A 16,975-nucleotide genomic window follows, 5' to 3' on the forward strand; every position below is an offset into this window, starting at 1 on the left:
ACAGAAAGCATCAGGAAGATTATTGAGAAGTCCTCCATCAAGTTCATTTGCGGGATGAAGCTCGACGCTAAGAACGGTAAAACAGAGGACAGAGTTCTGGTGAGTAACTACCATTGGTTGGCAAGATATATCTATCTTGAATCTCATGGAGCTGGATTAAGATTTGTATACCGTATTTTTCGGACTATAAGGCGCACTTAAAATCCTTTCATTTTCTCAAAACCCAGTGCGCCTAATGTAAGGAATAATACTGGTTGTGCTTACCGACCTTGAAGCTATTTTATTTGGTACATGGTGTAACATACTTGCCAACCCTCCCGTTTTTAGCGGGAGAATCCCGGTATTCAGCCCCTCTCCCGACAACCTCCCGGCAGAGATTTTCTCCCGACAAACTCCCGGTATTCAGCCGGAGCTGGAGGCCACGCCCCCTCCAGCTCAATGCGGACCTGAGACTGAGTGGGGACAGCCTGTTCTCACGTCCGCTTTCCCACAATATAAACAGCTTGCCTGCCCAATGACGTCATAACAACTAGGGCTTTTAGAGAGTAGAGTGCACAACAAGGAGACGAAGCAGAAGAACGAGGAAATTACAGACATGGCGACGCCGTCGACGAGCAAGATGAAGAAATACGCTTCAAGTTCCAAAACGAATGGAAACAAGAATTTCAGTTCATCCAGGACAGTTCGAAGGGGAAGGTGTATGTTGCCTGTAAATTTTGTAGAACAGACTTCTCCATTGAACACGGTGTCCGAAATGATATACTCATCATGAACGGAGAAGTTAAATAGGACAATACTGCCATCTAATGGATAGCCACCGGAACCCTGACATTCAAGTATTTTTTTTTCTTTCTATGTAAATAAAATATATATATATATATATATATATATATATATATATATATATATATATATATATATATATATATATATATATATATATATATATATATATATATATATATATATATATATATATATATATATATATATATAGCTATAATTCACTGAAAGTCAAGTATTTCATACATATATATATATATATATATATATATATATATATATATATATATATATATATATATATATATATATATATATATATATATATATATATATATATACATATATATGAAATGTATATGAAATACTCGAGTTGGTGAATTCTAGCTGTAAATAACCACGCCCCCCACCCCCCCACCCCCACCACCGACCAAGCCGCCCCCCCCCAGCCCCTACCCCCCACCTCCCGATATTGAAGGTCTCAAGGTTGGCAAGTGTGTGGTGTAATGACAAGTGTGACCAGTAGATGGCAGTCACACATAAGGGATACGTGTAGACTGCAATATGACTCAAGTAAACAACACCAAAATGTTATATGTTCCATTGAAAATATAGAACATTAGACACGGCGCTCAAAAATCTATCAAAATGTTTTAGTACGACTTTGGTAAGCTATGAAGCCGCACCGCTTGATGGATTGTACTGTGCTTCAACATAGGAGTATTATTATGGTGTGTGTATAAGGTAAGACATTATCTGGCGTTTTGTTTCGCAATATTATGCAAAATCAGCTTTTCTTACCTTCTGGTACCTGCTGATCTGTATTTGGGATCTGCATACATCCTGAAAATGTGTGCGCTTCCGCCTTAGTAGTCCATGCCGTAGTGGATAAGCTTCATCTTTCTCTCTATCTTCTTGTTATGGGACATTCATCCTCCGCTGTTGCCATTTTAATTTTTTCATTTTTATTGACATCTAGCATCAGACATTCCTATCCATTACATCATATTTACATACTTCATATATCTGTTGTCTGCCCTAAATGTCAAAGCATTTTTTGTTTATATCCCAACGATGTCTCCCCCCACCAAAAGAAAGAAACAGCAGGAAAACTCAATAATAATATTTCCAGATAAATCAATTAAATAAAGAAAAAAGAAAAAATTATAATACATTATTAATAATAATAATCAAAAAGAAAAGAAAAGAAAAAAACAGATAATAAAAAAATAAAAATAAATAAATAAATACATTAAAAAATATATAGACATAGAGAGAGTAATCCTTTTGTTTTTTAACAGTACAATCACTAATTCGAGAAATTTAAATCAGGCTTATGTGGCGTGTTGCTATTTCTATTATAAAGTAGTGTAAAGTTCTTACTTATATCTGTCAGTAAACTCGCCATGAAAGCGCTAAAACATACCGGTGTAGTGAGTTTACATTATTCACCCAAGGAACTTTAGTTGGTAGAGAGTTCCGGTCGGACGGTTTTTCACGGGACACATTTCCGGCATTGTTGTTGCACTAGTGAGCCACGGATGAGGAGATGCCGTTCCGTTATTGATTTAATTAAAAGTCTGAATGTCATTAAAACAGTTAGCTCCATCTTTTGACACTTCTTCCACTCCCGTCCTTGCACGCTACACCGCTACAACAAAGGTGACGGGGGAGAAGACGCTGTCGAAGGTGTCCGAAAGCGGCTTGAAGATGATCTGTAAAACATCATCTATGCAACATTTTGACCAAAGAACCACCATCACATGTTATGTAGACCACAGGGAAATGTTTTACATTTAGAAAAAAAATAAAATAATTCGGACTGCCGATATTATTGGCCGATAAATGCTTTAGAATGTAATATCGGAAATTACCGGTATCGGTTTCAAAATTATCGGTATCGGTTTCAAAAAGTGAAATTTATGACATTTTAAAACGCAGCTGTGTACACGGACGTAGGGAGAAGTACAGAGCGCCAATTAACCTTAAAGGCACTGCCTTTGCGTGCCGGCCCAGTCACATAATATCTACGGCTTTTCACACACACAAGGCATACTTGGTCAATAGCCATACAGGTCACACTGAGGGTAGCCGTATAAACAACTTTAACACTGTTACCAATATGCGCCACACTGTGAACTCACACCAAACAAGAATGATAAAAACACATTTCGGGAGGACAGCCGCACCGTAACACAACATAAACACAACAGAACAAATACCCAGAATCCCTTGCACTAACTTTTCTGGGACGCTACAATATACACCCCCCCGCCCCCCCAACCCCGCCCACCAATAATGCACTTTGTGACTTCAATAATAAATATGGCAATGCCATGTTGGCATTTTTTTTCCATAACTTGAGTTGATTTATTTTGGAAAACCTTGTTACATTGTTTAATGCATCCAGCGGGGCATCACAACAAAATTAGGGAGAATAATGTGTTAATTCCACGACTGTATATATTGGTATCGGATGATATCGGTATCAGTAATTAAGAGTTGGACAATATCGGAATATCGGATATCGGAAAAAAAGCCATTATCGGACATTTCTAATAATAATATGACTCCTTTAATGCGCCTTATAATCAGGTGCGCCTTATATATGAAAATAGACCTGACTAGACCCGCTCATCGGCAGTGTGCCTTATAATCCGGTGCGCCCTATGGTCCGGAAAATACGGTAGCCATGTTTCCCCAAAGCAGTCCAGTCCGGTTCGGCTCGATGTGGCACAGTTTGAAATAAATCCAGTGCAGACAATAAATGTTAACAGCCTAAAGAGTTGAGACAGTTGGCTTTGCGACTGAAAACACAGTAGAACCTGCTTATGTCGACACCCCCTTGGACTGACTGACTGATGTCAACATAAGCGGTCGACAACGTGACTGAAACATAAACCAACTTTACTTGTGACTGTGAACGTGTTTTGGGTTTACAGTCGTTTGTCGACAAGGTTTTCTTCCATCGGTGCATATTTTTATTTTTATCGGTGAGTTTTATATATTCATCTTGCTGCTTTTGTTGTATGTCTTGACTACAATGACGATAAAAAAATTTAAAAAATCATACTAAACTGATGTATTTTGTTAGTTGCTGTGGTACAATCCATGTTATTACCGCCATGCTTTTATTTTGAAGTCTACTGAACAGAAAGTCGCAGTGTTAAAGTAGCCATATCTGTCAACCTGCCTCTTTTTCCAGATAATGAAAAATATTTTCTTGGAAATGTTGACAAGTATGAACCAGATAGTTATTGTCAGGGGCGCCGCTAGGGATTTTGGGCCCCATGAAAAGAATCTTTACAGGGCCCCCAACACAGCGGCAACATTTTTTGATGCTATTTTACATACAATTATGCATTTTAATGGTATTTTTGACTATCATTACTATATTTTTGAAAGAAGAACAGCTTTACAGTTTTATAAGTATTATAATTTCATCATCATTAGGGGCCTCTCTGGGCCCCCCTCGATCATGGGCCCCTAGAATCCGTCTCCTTTACCCCCCCTTTTTGGCGCCCCTGCTTATTGTGCTGCTGTGGTGGTTCCACGCTGCTTAGCGACAACGACAATAACGTTGGAAATATCTCTCTCGAGGCTTTTAAAAACCTCTTTCAAAACGCCCTTATTTGCTCTTTCGTTTAACACAAGCTGAGCTAGACATATTTGTGGACATTGTTATGATTTTATGTATACTTTTTTATGGACATTCCTTATTTTATTCTATCTATGGTGCTCATTTGGCTGTGTATGTGTAGTGCTTATTTTGTATTCACAATTTGTTTACCTGTGTTTTTATATACTGAATGTTGTGTACTTATTGTGATTTATTATTGTTTATTAATTTTTTTACTGTTCTGTTTTTAATCTGCACAGCGTTTTGGGGCGGTAGTGGCTGTATATACATAAAAAAACAACCTTGAACATACTTTAACATTTTAAAATGACCCTTTGGGTCACAAACTTAAGCAATGGGTATATCAATGTCAACTCAAGCAAGTACTTTTTAGTAGAACACGGTGGAGCGGGAATAAAGATATAAAAAGTGTCACGATGGCGGTTGTTGGCGTGACACCAGGATGCAGAAACAGAAGGCGACGTGCAGGTCAAAGAATATACCGTATTTTCCGGACCATAGGGCGCACTGCCGATGAATGGTCTATTTTCGATCATTTTTTCATATACAAGGCGCACCGGATTATGGAGCGCATTAAAGGAGTCTTTTTTTTTTCTAAATGTAAAAGACTTCCTTGTGGTCTACATAACATGTAATGGTGGTTCTTTGCTCAAAATGTTGCATAGATTATGTTTTACAGATCATCTTCATGTTCAACAATTTGCTCACGCATTTGTTGACAAAGTGGTGACCCTCGCCCCATCCTTGTTTGTGAATGACTGAGCATTTCATGGAATCTACTTTTATACCCAATCATGGCACCCACCTGTTCCCAATTTGCCTGTTCACCTGTGGGATGTTCCAAATAAGTGTTTGATGAGCATTCCTCAACTTTATCAGTATTTATTGCCACCTTTCCCAACTTCTTTGTCACGCGTTGCTGGCATCAAATTCTAAAGTTAATGATTATTTGCAAAAAAAAATGTTTTTATCAGTTTGAACATCAAATATGTTGTCTTTGTAGCATATTAAACTGAATATGGGTTGAAAATGATTTGCAAATCATTGTATTCCGTTTATATTTACATCTAACACAATTTCCCAACTCATATGGAAACGGGGTTTGTATTTTCCGCTCGGTATTGAGCACTGTATAACGGATAAATATATATATATATATATATATATATATATATATATATATATATATATATATATATATATATACACTACCGTTCAAAAGGTTGGGGTCACCCAAACAATTTTGTGGAATAGCCTTCATTTCTAAGAACAAGAATAGACTGTCGAGTTTCAGATGAAAGTTCTCTTTTGGCCATTTTGAGCGTTTAATTGACCCGACAAATGTGATGCTCCAGAAACTCAATCTGCTCAAAGGAAGGTCAGTTTTGTAGCTTCTGTAACGAGCTAAACTGTTTTCAGATGTGTGAACATGATTGCACAAGGGTTTTCTACTCATCAATTAGCCTTCTGAGCCAATGAGCAAACACATTGTACCATTAGAACACTGGAGTGATAGTTGCTGGAAATGGGCCTCTATACACCTATGTAGATATTGCACCAAAAACCAGACATTTGCAGCTAGAATAGTCATTTACTACATTAACAATGTATAGAGTGTATTTCTTTAAAGTTAAGACTAGTTTAAAGTTATCTTCATTGTAAAGTACAGTGCTTTTCCTTCAAAAATAAGGACATTTCAATGTGACCCCAAACTTTTGAACGGTAGTGTATATATATACACATATATATATATTGTCAGAGTGCACACATTGTGGTTGGACAAAGAAATACAGCATTTTATGATTTTCTCCAAACTAATTTAAGCAGAAAATGTAGGCGGATATATAGATTATGAAAATATTTATTTATTCTAAAATTCAGTGGGCGCTCTATAGCCTGGGAAATAAGTCACACATTATGAGAGGGAGGTTTTCTGGGTTCCTGGAGGACCGTCAGCCCATGGAGGCGGCAGTGGAGGGGGGTTAGCGGTTCACAGCGCTTCATTTCGGGGCTCTTTCATCTGGGAATGTGGGGCACGGACGCAAGATCTCCTCTTTTTTCCCAGGGAGTGAATCTGTGCCAGTTACCTAGATTCAATCAGCCTGCTCTCTATGAACTTGGACTGGAGGCTGGGAGGATAAGAGAACATGTGCATCCATCGCAGCTCTTACTTATTACTTATTAGATTTCGACTATTTCCATTTCAACGGCAAAGTTAAGTCAGTTTTGGTGTTAAAACCTTGCTGCTAACCCCCATGAGCCAATGAGCTTTCATCCCCAGTCCAGCGTGTCTCGCCTTTGGCAGCTTTTTGCTCCACGGATGTGTCGGTGATTCATCGTGTTACTTTACATTTTAAATTTTTTTTTTTTTGCTTTGATTCTTCTACACTTTGATGTAGAAGAGAAATCCTCCCAAATATATCTCTCCAAAGCATATACTGCTTCCTCTCAAAGAAAAAAAAAGTGCCGTTCTGCCGCCCCTGCTGTGCTCCTGTGGCAGAACTTTGAGCTCGATCAGACAAAAGCGTTTCAGTGTCGCGCTCAAACGCCACGAGAACATCGGGTGGGCGGATTGGAAGCGCGAAGTCGGTTGAGTCAAAACGTTACGATCTGTGCTCTCGTCGTGGTGGTAATGATGGGTGTACTTACTCTTGACTTTACCTCCAACTCCCGACTCATTACTGTAATGCAGTGTTTTTCAACCTTTTTTTAAAGGCAGGCACATTTTTTTCATAAAAAAATCCGGCAGAAAAACGTTAAAAAATGAAACTCCACCAGGTCGTTGGCGATCTTTTTGTATGTCTGTGATGATCTGAAGAACCACAAGTGTCATTTTAAACACATAAAAACATTAATAACAACATCAAATAGAGTTTGAAAGTTACTAGTGCTAACTTATTAGCATGTAGCATTCTCTTCTTCTACTACATTCTATCATAACATATGAAAGTTTTACTTTCGTTTTGCATAGCCATTTGCTTTCCCTTTCCCTTTTGTTCATTTTTGGTTTAAGCATTACATACATACATATATCCTGATTTTTTTTTTTACAATAATTTTTTACACATTTTATTTTTTTTACAATAAATTTTAACACACTGAATTTTCATACACTGAATATTTTTAAATTGAATTTGTATACCCTAATTTTTCTTTTAAAATAATTTTTTACACATTCAATTTTTTTTACAATACATTTTAACACACTGAATTTTCATAAACTGAATATTTTTTACACTAAATTTTTATACACTGATTTTTTTTACAAAAATCTTTTACACATTTAATTTTTTTTACATTAAATTTTAACACACTGAATTTTGCAATTGAATTCTGCGATGAGGTGGCGACTTGTCCAAGGTGTACCCCGCCTTCTGCCCGAATGCAGCTTAAAAAATGAAACTCCACCAGGTCGTCGTGCTTTATTTTGACTTTGTTTCTGTTTTCCTGTGTGTAGTGCTTTAGTTCTTGTTTTGCGCTGTTATTTTGGTGGCCCTTCCTGTTTTGTTGGTGTTTTCCTGTAGCAGTTTCATGTCTTCCTTTGAGCGCTATTCCCCGCACCTGCTTTGTGTTAGCAAGCAAGACTATTTACCTTGTTGCTATCCTTCTTTGTGGGGACATTGCTGATTGTCATGTCACGTACGGATGTACTTTATGGACGCCGTAAGTTTTTGCTGTCGTCCAGCATTCTGTTTCTGTTGACTTTGTAGGCTGTTTGAGACAAATGGTAAGCAGAAACCTCCTAAAACAGTTGACGACAATAGCGATCTTTTTGTATGTCTGTGAATAAATTAATTACCATTTATTAATTATTATTTTATTAATTATCATTTAAACACATCAAAACATTAATAACAACATTAAATAGAGTTTTAAAGTTACTAGTGCTAACTTATTAGCATGTAGCATTCTCTTCTTCTACTACATTCTATCATAACATATGAAAGTTTTACTTTCGTTTTGCATAGCCATTTGCCTTTTGCTTTCCCTTTCCCTTTTGTTAATTTTTGGTTTAAGCATTACATACCTTTTTACCTGCACTCTGCCTCCCGCTGTGGTCTGCATATTGGGATCACGACAAACCGTCCTCGTCTCACCCGACACATTCCGACTTTTACAAAGCAATTAACTACCTGCTGCCACCTACTGACGTGGAGTACTATGTGGTTACCCTGCTGAGTTTTACACAACACAGACACTTAGCAAAGGCACATTATTTGCAGATTATAATTATTGATTTGCAAAAAACATTTTTTGGGACCAATTAGATGAAGTTGCATAATTTCCCACGGCGTGGTTGAAAAACACTGCTGTAATGTGATACCATCAGCCTTAATTTACCCGCTCGATGCGTGCACTCCGCCTCAGAAGACGTCGGACTACATTGTTGTGGTTCTGAAAAACACACAAGACATCCCAAACAAACAAACTTGGTAAGCGGCAGTATAAATAAGCTAAAGAACATACCAAGGAATGCGTTTTTTTTATATCAGAATAGACCTCATTAATACTTAACAGTGGTGCTCTGTTGCAATAGATAGCAATCTGTCTTGGTGCGCCTTTTGTTTGAAAATAGACCTGACTAGACCCGCTCATCGGCAGTGCGCCTTATAATCCGGTGCGCCCTATGGTCCGGAAAATACAGTATTAAACATTATTCTTAATAAGTATTAATTACTGAGTAACTGAATGTGTTCAATGTGGTCTTGTAAAATGTGTTATTAGTGGGAAAGTTGAATAGCCTAAATTCAAAAAAGTTAAAAGAGAACTAGTAACTAGATGAGGCAATTCCTGAAGGAATTGCGTGTGAATGTTCCGATGCTGAAGTTGAAGTGAAATGCTGACAGGATGTAGTATGAATGTAAGAATAGTTTGAATGTTGGAATGGTTTGAATGTCGAAAAGCTGACGCTGAACTGAAATGCTAATGGAATGTAGGATTGTTTAAACGCTGAAATAGTTTGAATGTTGGAATGGTTTGAATGTTGAATTTCCAGGGAAACCGGAATTTGGTTTGGAACTTGGGAAAGTGTTAGTTTGAATGTCCAGGATGAGTGGAATGTGTTGATGTTGGAACGGTTCGAATAGGTTGAAAAATGTGGGAATTGTGCAACTTGGAAAAATGTCCCATTCATTTCAATGGGAACTTCCTGGAAATTTGGGGATTTTGAATTAGTAACCGTTTTTGATTGAAAAATCCCTGGAATTTCGGTAAAACCGGGAATATTTCTAGTTTCTTAACCAACTTTGGTTTTTGGCCTGAATATGAGGAGTGTTTTGACGGTGGAACGGTTGAAATGGGTTGAAAAATGTAAAAGGAGTAGTCGAACTTAAGAAGGGTGGAAGTAGGTTACCAAAAAAAGGGGAATTCCTGGAAATGTGTTGAATGTGGAAAAATGGTAGTTTGAATAACCAGGATGGGTTGAATGTTTTGAAGGTGGAATGGTTTGAATGGGTTGAATGTGGGAATTGTGGAAGTTAGAAAAATGGCGAATTTATTTTGAATGGGGAAAATGCAAAAAAAATCTGGGATTTTTTTTTACAATTGTTGAAGTAGAGCACACAATTCCCGAACAGACGGACTATTTAGAAATTGGAACAGTTTGAATCAGATGAAAAATGTGGGAATTGTGGAACTTTGAAGAATGTCCCATTTATTTCAATGGGAATTTCAGACAAATTTGGGAATGCCGGGAAAAGCGGAATTTTTTGTGAAAATGGTAAAAAAAAACTTGAATGGTCTGAATGAGTTGAAATGATTGGTGTTGGAATTTTTCTAATCGGTCGTGAAAGGTTGACATAGTAACATATTCAATTGAGAAATGGTATTACGAAATTCCTGGAATTTCGGGAAAACCACAAATTTTTACAGACTGTTTTTTGTCCTGATTAAGAGGAAGATTTTGATGATAAAACGGTTGAAATGCGTTGAAAAATGTGAAAGGAGTAGTCGCCAGGAAAAAGGGTAGAAATAGGGCTTTGGAAAACCAGGAATTCTGGAAAATCCTGGATTTCTTTATGAACTTGGAAAAAAAGTAGTTTAAATTTCCAGGATGGTGGAATGTGTTGAAGGTTTAATGATTTTATAATTGATAGAAAAATGTGGAAATGGTGGAAGTTTGAAAAATGGCCAATTCATTTTGAATGGGGAAAAATGTCCCGGAAAACCTGGAATTCTGGGAAATCTGGGAATTTTTGGGAATTGTCAAAGGAAATCCCGCGATTGGTATGGAATGGTATTACGGAATTCCTGGAATTTCGGGAAAACCGGGAATTTTTCCAGTTCAAAAAACAATTTCGTTTTTTGTCCTGATTAAGAGGAATGTTTTGACGGTGGAACGGTTGAAGTGGGTTGAAAAAATGTGGAAGGAGTAGTCGCCAGTAAAAAGGGTGGAAATAGGGCTTTGGAAAACCAGGAATTCTGGAAAATCCTGGAATATTTTTTAACTTGGAAAAAGGGAAAGTTTGAATTTCCAGAATGGTGGAATGTGTTGAAGGTGGAATGGGTTGAATAGGTTGAAACATGTGGAAGTTTGAAAAATGGCCAATTCATTTTGATTGGGAAAAATGTCCCGGAAAACCTGGAATTCTGGGAAATCTGAGAATTTTTGGAAATTGTCAAGGGAAAGCCTGCGATTCCCGAATAGGCTGAACATCTTGAAGTTGGAACGGTTTGAATCGGGTGAAAAATGTGGAAGGTAAAACGCGCCAAAATCTGGAGCAGAAGAAGTTGAAGAATAAATAGATGCAATTTGAAGCATTCACACAATAAATAATGTACATATTAAAACTCTGACTTGTTAAGTGGTTAATTGTAAAAGAGGAAACAAATTGGGTGTATTACACCTGCAAGGACATTAAAAATCAAGGCGGCAATGAACGGGGTAGAGGGGCCCACACAGATACTCGTTCAGAGGCCCCAGGATTCCTAGCAACCAAGGCCTACTGAAATGAATTTTTTTATTTAAACGGGGATAGCAGATCCATTCTATGTGTCATACTTGATCATTTCGCGATATTGCCATATTTTTGCTGAAAAGATTTAGTAGAGAACATTGACGATAAATTTCGCAACTTTTGGTCGCTGATAAAAAAAAAGCCTTGCCTGTACTGGAAGTAGCGTGACGTCGCAGGTTGAAAGGCTCCTCACATTTCCCCATTGTTTACACCAGCAGCGAGAGCGATTCGGACCAAGAAAGCGACGATTACCCCATTAATTTGAGCGAGGATGAAAGATTCGTGGATGAGGAACGTGAGAGTGAAGGACTAGAGTGCAGTGCAGAACGTATCTTTTTTCGCTCTGACCGTAACTTGGGTACAAGCTGGCTCATTGGATTCCACACTTTCTCCTTTTTCTATTGTGGATCACGGATTTGTATTTTAAACCACCTCGGATGCTATATCCTCTTGAAAATGAGAGTCGAAAACGCGAAATGGACATTAACAGTGACGTTTATCTCCACGACAATACATCGGCGAAGCACTTTAGCTACGGAGCTAACGTGATAGCATCGGGCTTAACTGCAGATAGAAACAAAATAAATAAACCCCTGACTGGAAGGATAGACAGAAGATCAACAATACTATTAAACCATGGACCTATAACTACACGGTTAATGCTTTCCAGCCTGGCGAAGCTTAACAATGCTGTTGCTTATGACGCCATTGAAGCTAACTTAGCTACGGGACCTCACAGAGCTATGCTAAAAACATTAGCTATCCACCTACGCCAGCCAGCCCTCATCTGCTCATCAACACCCGTGCTCACCTGCGTTCCAGCGATCGACGGCGCGACGAAGGACTTCACCCGATCATCAATGCGGTCGGCGGCTAACGTCGGCTAGGCGTCCGCTATCCAAGTCAAAGTCCTCCTGGTTGTGTTGCTGCAGCCAGCCGCTAATACACCGATCCCACCTACAGCTTTCTTCTTTGCAGTCTCCATTGTTCATTAAACAAATTGCAAAAGATTCACCAACACAGATGTCCAGAATACTGTGGAATTTTGCGATGAAAACAGAGCTTTTTGTATTGGATGCAATATGTCCGAATACTTTCGTTTCAACCATCGACGTCACGCGCATACGTCATCATACATAGACGTTTTCAACCGGAAGTTTCGCAGGAAATTTAAAATTGCACTTTATAAGTTAACCCGGCCGTATTGGCATGTGTTGCAATGTTAAGATTTCATCATTGATATATAAACTATCAGACTGCGTGGTCGGTAGTAGTGGCTTTCAGTAGGCCTTTAATTATAAAGGCAGGAAAAAAAGCTCCTGAGGTGGTACTCGGAGTAAAAAAATCTGTGGAGCACATTTGCTCTCATAATAATGCCAACAACACTGCAGACTGCAGTTTTTCCGCCTGACTGTACCAACGACAGGCAACACATCCTTCGACCCAGAGGGCTTTTAGCGGGATCAATACGTGAACATGGAAAGAAGGAAAGAGGGCAGCCATTGTTATTGTCTGGTATATTGTACTGATCCTCTCCTATTATAACCACTGAAAGACCAGGGACTGTTTTATAAATAAATAAATAAATAAATTTATTTCCGATTGAAGAGCAAACTGGGTTTATCAATATGTTTCTCCACAGGTGCTCGCCACCTGGCGTCTCTACTTCCTGGCACCCAAGATTCCTGCCAAGGTTAACTTTTTCTACGCTTTGAACCCTTTTTTTTCCCTCCGTCCTTCCTTACTGGAATCTAACCTGATGTTTGGTGACAGGTCGAGTCGTCGTTTAACTTCCTGGAGATCCGAGCTTTGAATTCTCACCCTGAACACCAGGTACTTTATTATTATTATTAGACATTGCATGCATGCATGCCCCGCCCCTTCATTAAACTCCCACTTTGAGTCTTAATAATCATACAACCTGTCATTATTCACTTGAATATTTACACTGAATTTTTTTTACAATACATTTTTACACTGAATTCTATACACCAAATATTTTTACACTGAATTTTTATATCCTGATTTTTTTTTTTTACAATAATTTTTTACACATTTAATTTTTTTTACAATAAATTTGAATTTTCATACACTGAATATTTTTACATTGAATTTTTATACCCTGATTTTTTTTTTTACAATAATTTTTTACACATTAAATTTTTTTTTAACAATACATTTTAACACACTGAATTTTTATAAACTGAATATTTTTTACACTGAATTTTTGTACACTGATTTTTTTTACAAAAATCTTTTACACATTTACTGTAATTTCTTTTACATTACATTTTAACACACTGAATTTTGCAATTGAATTCTGCGATGAGGTGGCGACTTGTCCAGGGTGCACCCCGCTTTCCGCCCGAATTCAGCCGAGATAGGCTCCAGCGACCCCAAAAGGGACAAGCGGTAGAAAATGGATGGATGGATGATTATAAATATGTTAAGTTTCCATTAACTTAAGTGTCATGTAGTGATAAGCTGTTTCATGACCCAAGATTATCATCAGTGGATCATAATAACCATAATAATAATAATGATTATTAAATGAATATTATTAGTGCATCTACACTGCCTTTGAAAACTAGCGACAACTGTGTTTCGAACTTTCATCAAGGTTCCTTGAACGCACCGCAGTTATGAGCTACAGCAGAGATGGGCAAATATTTTGACTCTGGGGGGGCCACATTTAGAGAAAAAAATGTGTCTGGGGGGCCAAGGTGTATGTGTGTATAAATGATATATACATATTTAGCTGTAAAAATCTGCTGTACAGTTTGTGTGTTTGGGTCCTTTTTTTTTTTTCACGAACAACAATACCAAAAGTCACAATGTCCGATAGAATTCTAAAAACGTTATGATAGATCACCTCACAAAAACGGAATGGAATTTTACAGTTTTTTACTGAATGGGACACCCAAAATGTACATGAAAATAAAGAAAGTGGGATTTACAATATTACCTATGAATGATAAAACACTGAATATTAACAACATATGAAAATTGCTCCTCTTTTACTTCTCAGACCAGCTCCTCGATTAGAGATGTCCGATAATATCGGACTGCCGATATTATCAGCCGATAAATGCTTTAAAATTTAATATCGGAAATTATCGGTATCAAAAATGAAAATGTATGACTTTTTAAAACGCCGCTGTACGGAGTGGTACACGAACGTAGGGAGAAGTACAGAGCGGCAGTCACATAATATCTACGGCTTTTCACACACACAAGTGAATGCAAGCCATACTTGGTCAACAGCCGTACAGGTCACACTGAGGGTGGCCGTATAAACAACTTTAACACTGTTACAAATATGCGCCACACTGTGAACCCACACCAAACAAGAATGACAAACACATTTCGGGAGAACATCCGCACCGTAACCCAACATAAACACAACAGAACCAATACCCAGAACCCCTTGCAGCACTAACTCTTCCGGGACGCTACAATATACACCCCTCGCTACACCCACCTCAACCTCCTCACGCTCTCTCAGAGAGAGCATGTTCCAAATTCCAAGCTGCTGTTTTGAGGCATGTTCAAAAAAATAATGCACTTTGTGACTTCAATAATAAATATGGCAGTGCCATGTTGGCACTTTTTTCCCATAACTTGAGTTGATTTATTTTGGAAAACCTTGTTACATTGTTTAATGCATCCAGCGGGGCATCACAACAAAATTAGGCATAATAATGTGTTAATTCCACAACTGTATATACCGGTATCGGTTGATATCGGAATCTGTAATTAAGAGTTGGACAATATCGGAATATCGGCAAAAAAGCCATTATCGGACATCTCTAATAGTAATTCTCACGGTCATCAAAACAATATGTTGATCAGGGTCTTATCACGCTTAAAGGAGTTAAATGATTATCCTTTTGGATACAAGAGAGCAAAATGTCCAAACTACTCACCATCTTTAAAAGGGCAGGATCTTTGATGCACATCTGGCATGGTAGCGTGTACCTGATGTATGTATGTTGCGTGTTCCGCGCAGGTCGTCATCGACACAGACAAGACCAGCTGCTCCCTGAGGTTCGAGTCCCGTGACCACCTCAACCACGTGGTCAGCCACATCAACTACGCCCTCTCGCGGATATTCAACAACTCGGTGTTCGCGTACGTGTCACCAGCCAGAGAAAGCGTCCACAGCTCACTTCCTTACCCGTGCGTTTTTTCCTCATTACCTTCCGCAGCCCGTCCATCTGCCACTCGGACAGTGACCTCTCCGAGGGCAGCAGGAAGTACTCGCCCAGTTCGGAGACGTCGGTGGAAACCCAGCGGGCCTGCGGTAAGAGAAACTCCAATTATAAAAACACACCAGAGCAGTGGTTGGCAAACTTTTTTCACCAAGTCACACCTCAGAAAGCACTTGGCTCTCCAACCATTAAAATACAGTAGCATAGTAGGCCTAAGTATTCATTAAAAACAAGGTTTTATTTAACAAGTATATTTAATATTTTTTTCCACACAGTTTGAACAGTGACACTGTGTTTTGAATATAGGAAAATACAACATTGTACTTTAATAAAGTTATTCTTTGGCTTACCACTAGATGGAGCCTGCGTACCACTACAGTTTGAGAAACACTGCATTAGGGTGTGAATAAAACCCTCACGTTTAATTTTTTCTGACTTGTTTTGAAAAGGGATTGTAAATCGAAAAGTTTGTACATTGAAGCAAATGTCTTTATGAGAAACAAGGTAAATATGAATAATGGGTTCCAGTTCATATTTCAGTACAATTCGGTACCCTTTGAACACAAAATTAAGCGCTATACTATACTGTGTATCAAACAAACATAAGGGGGTGATGTATCAACTTTCTATATAATAACAAAGTCAAAACAACAACTAGCTGAACTGTCCTCATTCGCAGCCACCCTGCTGACACGCACACACACTGTCACTAGCCCTGTGGTGCTCTCAGTTTAAAACAACAAAACGTCCTAACTTTAACAGCCGGGTCGCAACAATGGAAAGGAATAAAAAAAATATATTCACTTTACCTTGTTGGTTAATATTCTTTGGGTGCAGCAGAAGAACGGGGGAAGGGAGGAGGCAGTGTCGACAACGCTGCGGATATCCTTTTGAACTTATATTCAATTGAATAGACTGCAAAGACAAGATATTTAATGTTCCAACTGAGAAACTTATACATTTTTTTGCAAATAATCATTAACTTAGAATTTAATGGCAGCAACACATTGCAAAAAAGTTGGCACATGGGGCATTTGTACCACTGTGTTACATGGCCTTTCCTTTTAACAACACTCAGTAAACGTTTGGGAACTGAGGAGACACATTTTTGAAGCTTTTCAGGTGGAATTCTTTCCCATTCTTGCTTGATGTACAGCTTAAGTTGTTCAACAGTCCGGGGGTCTCCGTTGTGGTATTTTAGGCTTCATAATGCGCCACACATTTTCAATGGGAGACAGGTCTGGACTACAGACAGGCCAGTCTAGTACCCGCACTCTTTTACTATGAAGCCACGCTGTTGTAACACGTGGCTTGGCATTGTCTTGCTGAAATAAGCAGGGGCGTTCATGATAACGTTGCTTGGATGGCAACATAAAACCTGTATG

At 38.4% G+C, this 16,975-nt stretch overlaps 1 protein-coding gene across 3 annotated transcripts in view; it reads left to right on the forward strand.

Moving 5' to 3' along the window:
• Positions 1-16,975, forward strand: part of LOC133644651 (capping protein, Arp2/3 and myosin-I linker protein 3-like) — a 99,793-nt gene that overhangs the window by 6,428 nt on the left and 76,390 nt on the right. For all 3 annotated transcript variants that reach the window (XM_062039328.1, XM_062039326.1, XM_062039327.1), the window contains exons 2-6: positions 5-99; positions 13,022-13,072; positions 13,153-13,212; positions 15,389-15,510; positions 15,588-15,682. In XM_062039328.1, coding sequence (XP_061895312.1) covers positions 5-99; positions 13,022-13,072; positions 13,153-13,212; positions 15,389-15,510; positions 15,588-15,682 — 423 coding nt within the window. The remainder of the gene's footprint in view (positions 1-4; positions 100-13,021; positions 13,073-13,152; positions 13,213-15,388; positions 15,511-15,587; positions 15,683-16,975) is intronic.

Source organism: Entelurus aequoreus, linkage group LG27, assembly GCF_033978785.1.
Source record: "Entelurus aequoreus isolate RoL-2023_Sb linkage group LG27, RoL_Eaeq_v1.1, whole genome shotgun sequence".
NCBI lineage: Eukaryota > Metazoa > Chordata > Actinopteri > Syngnathiformes > Syngnathidae > Entelurus > Entelurus aequoreus.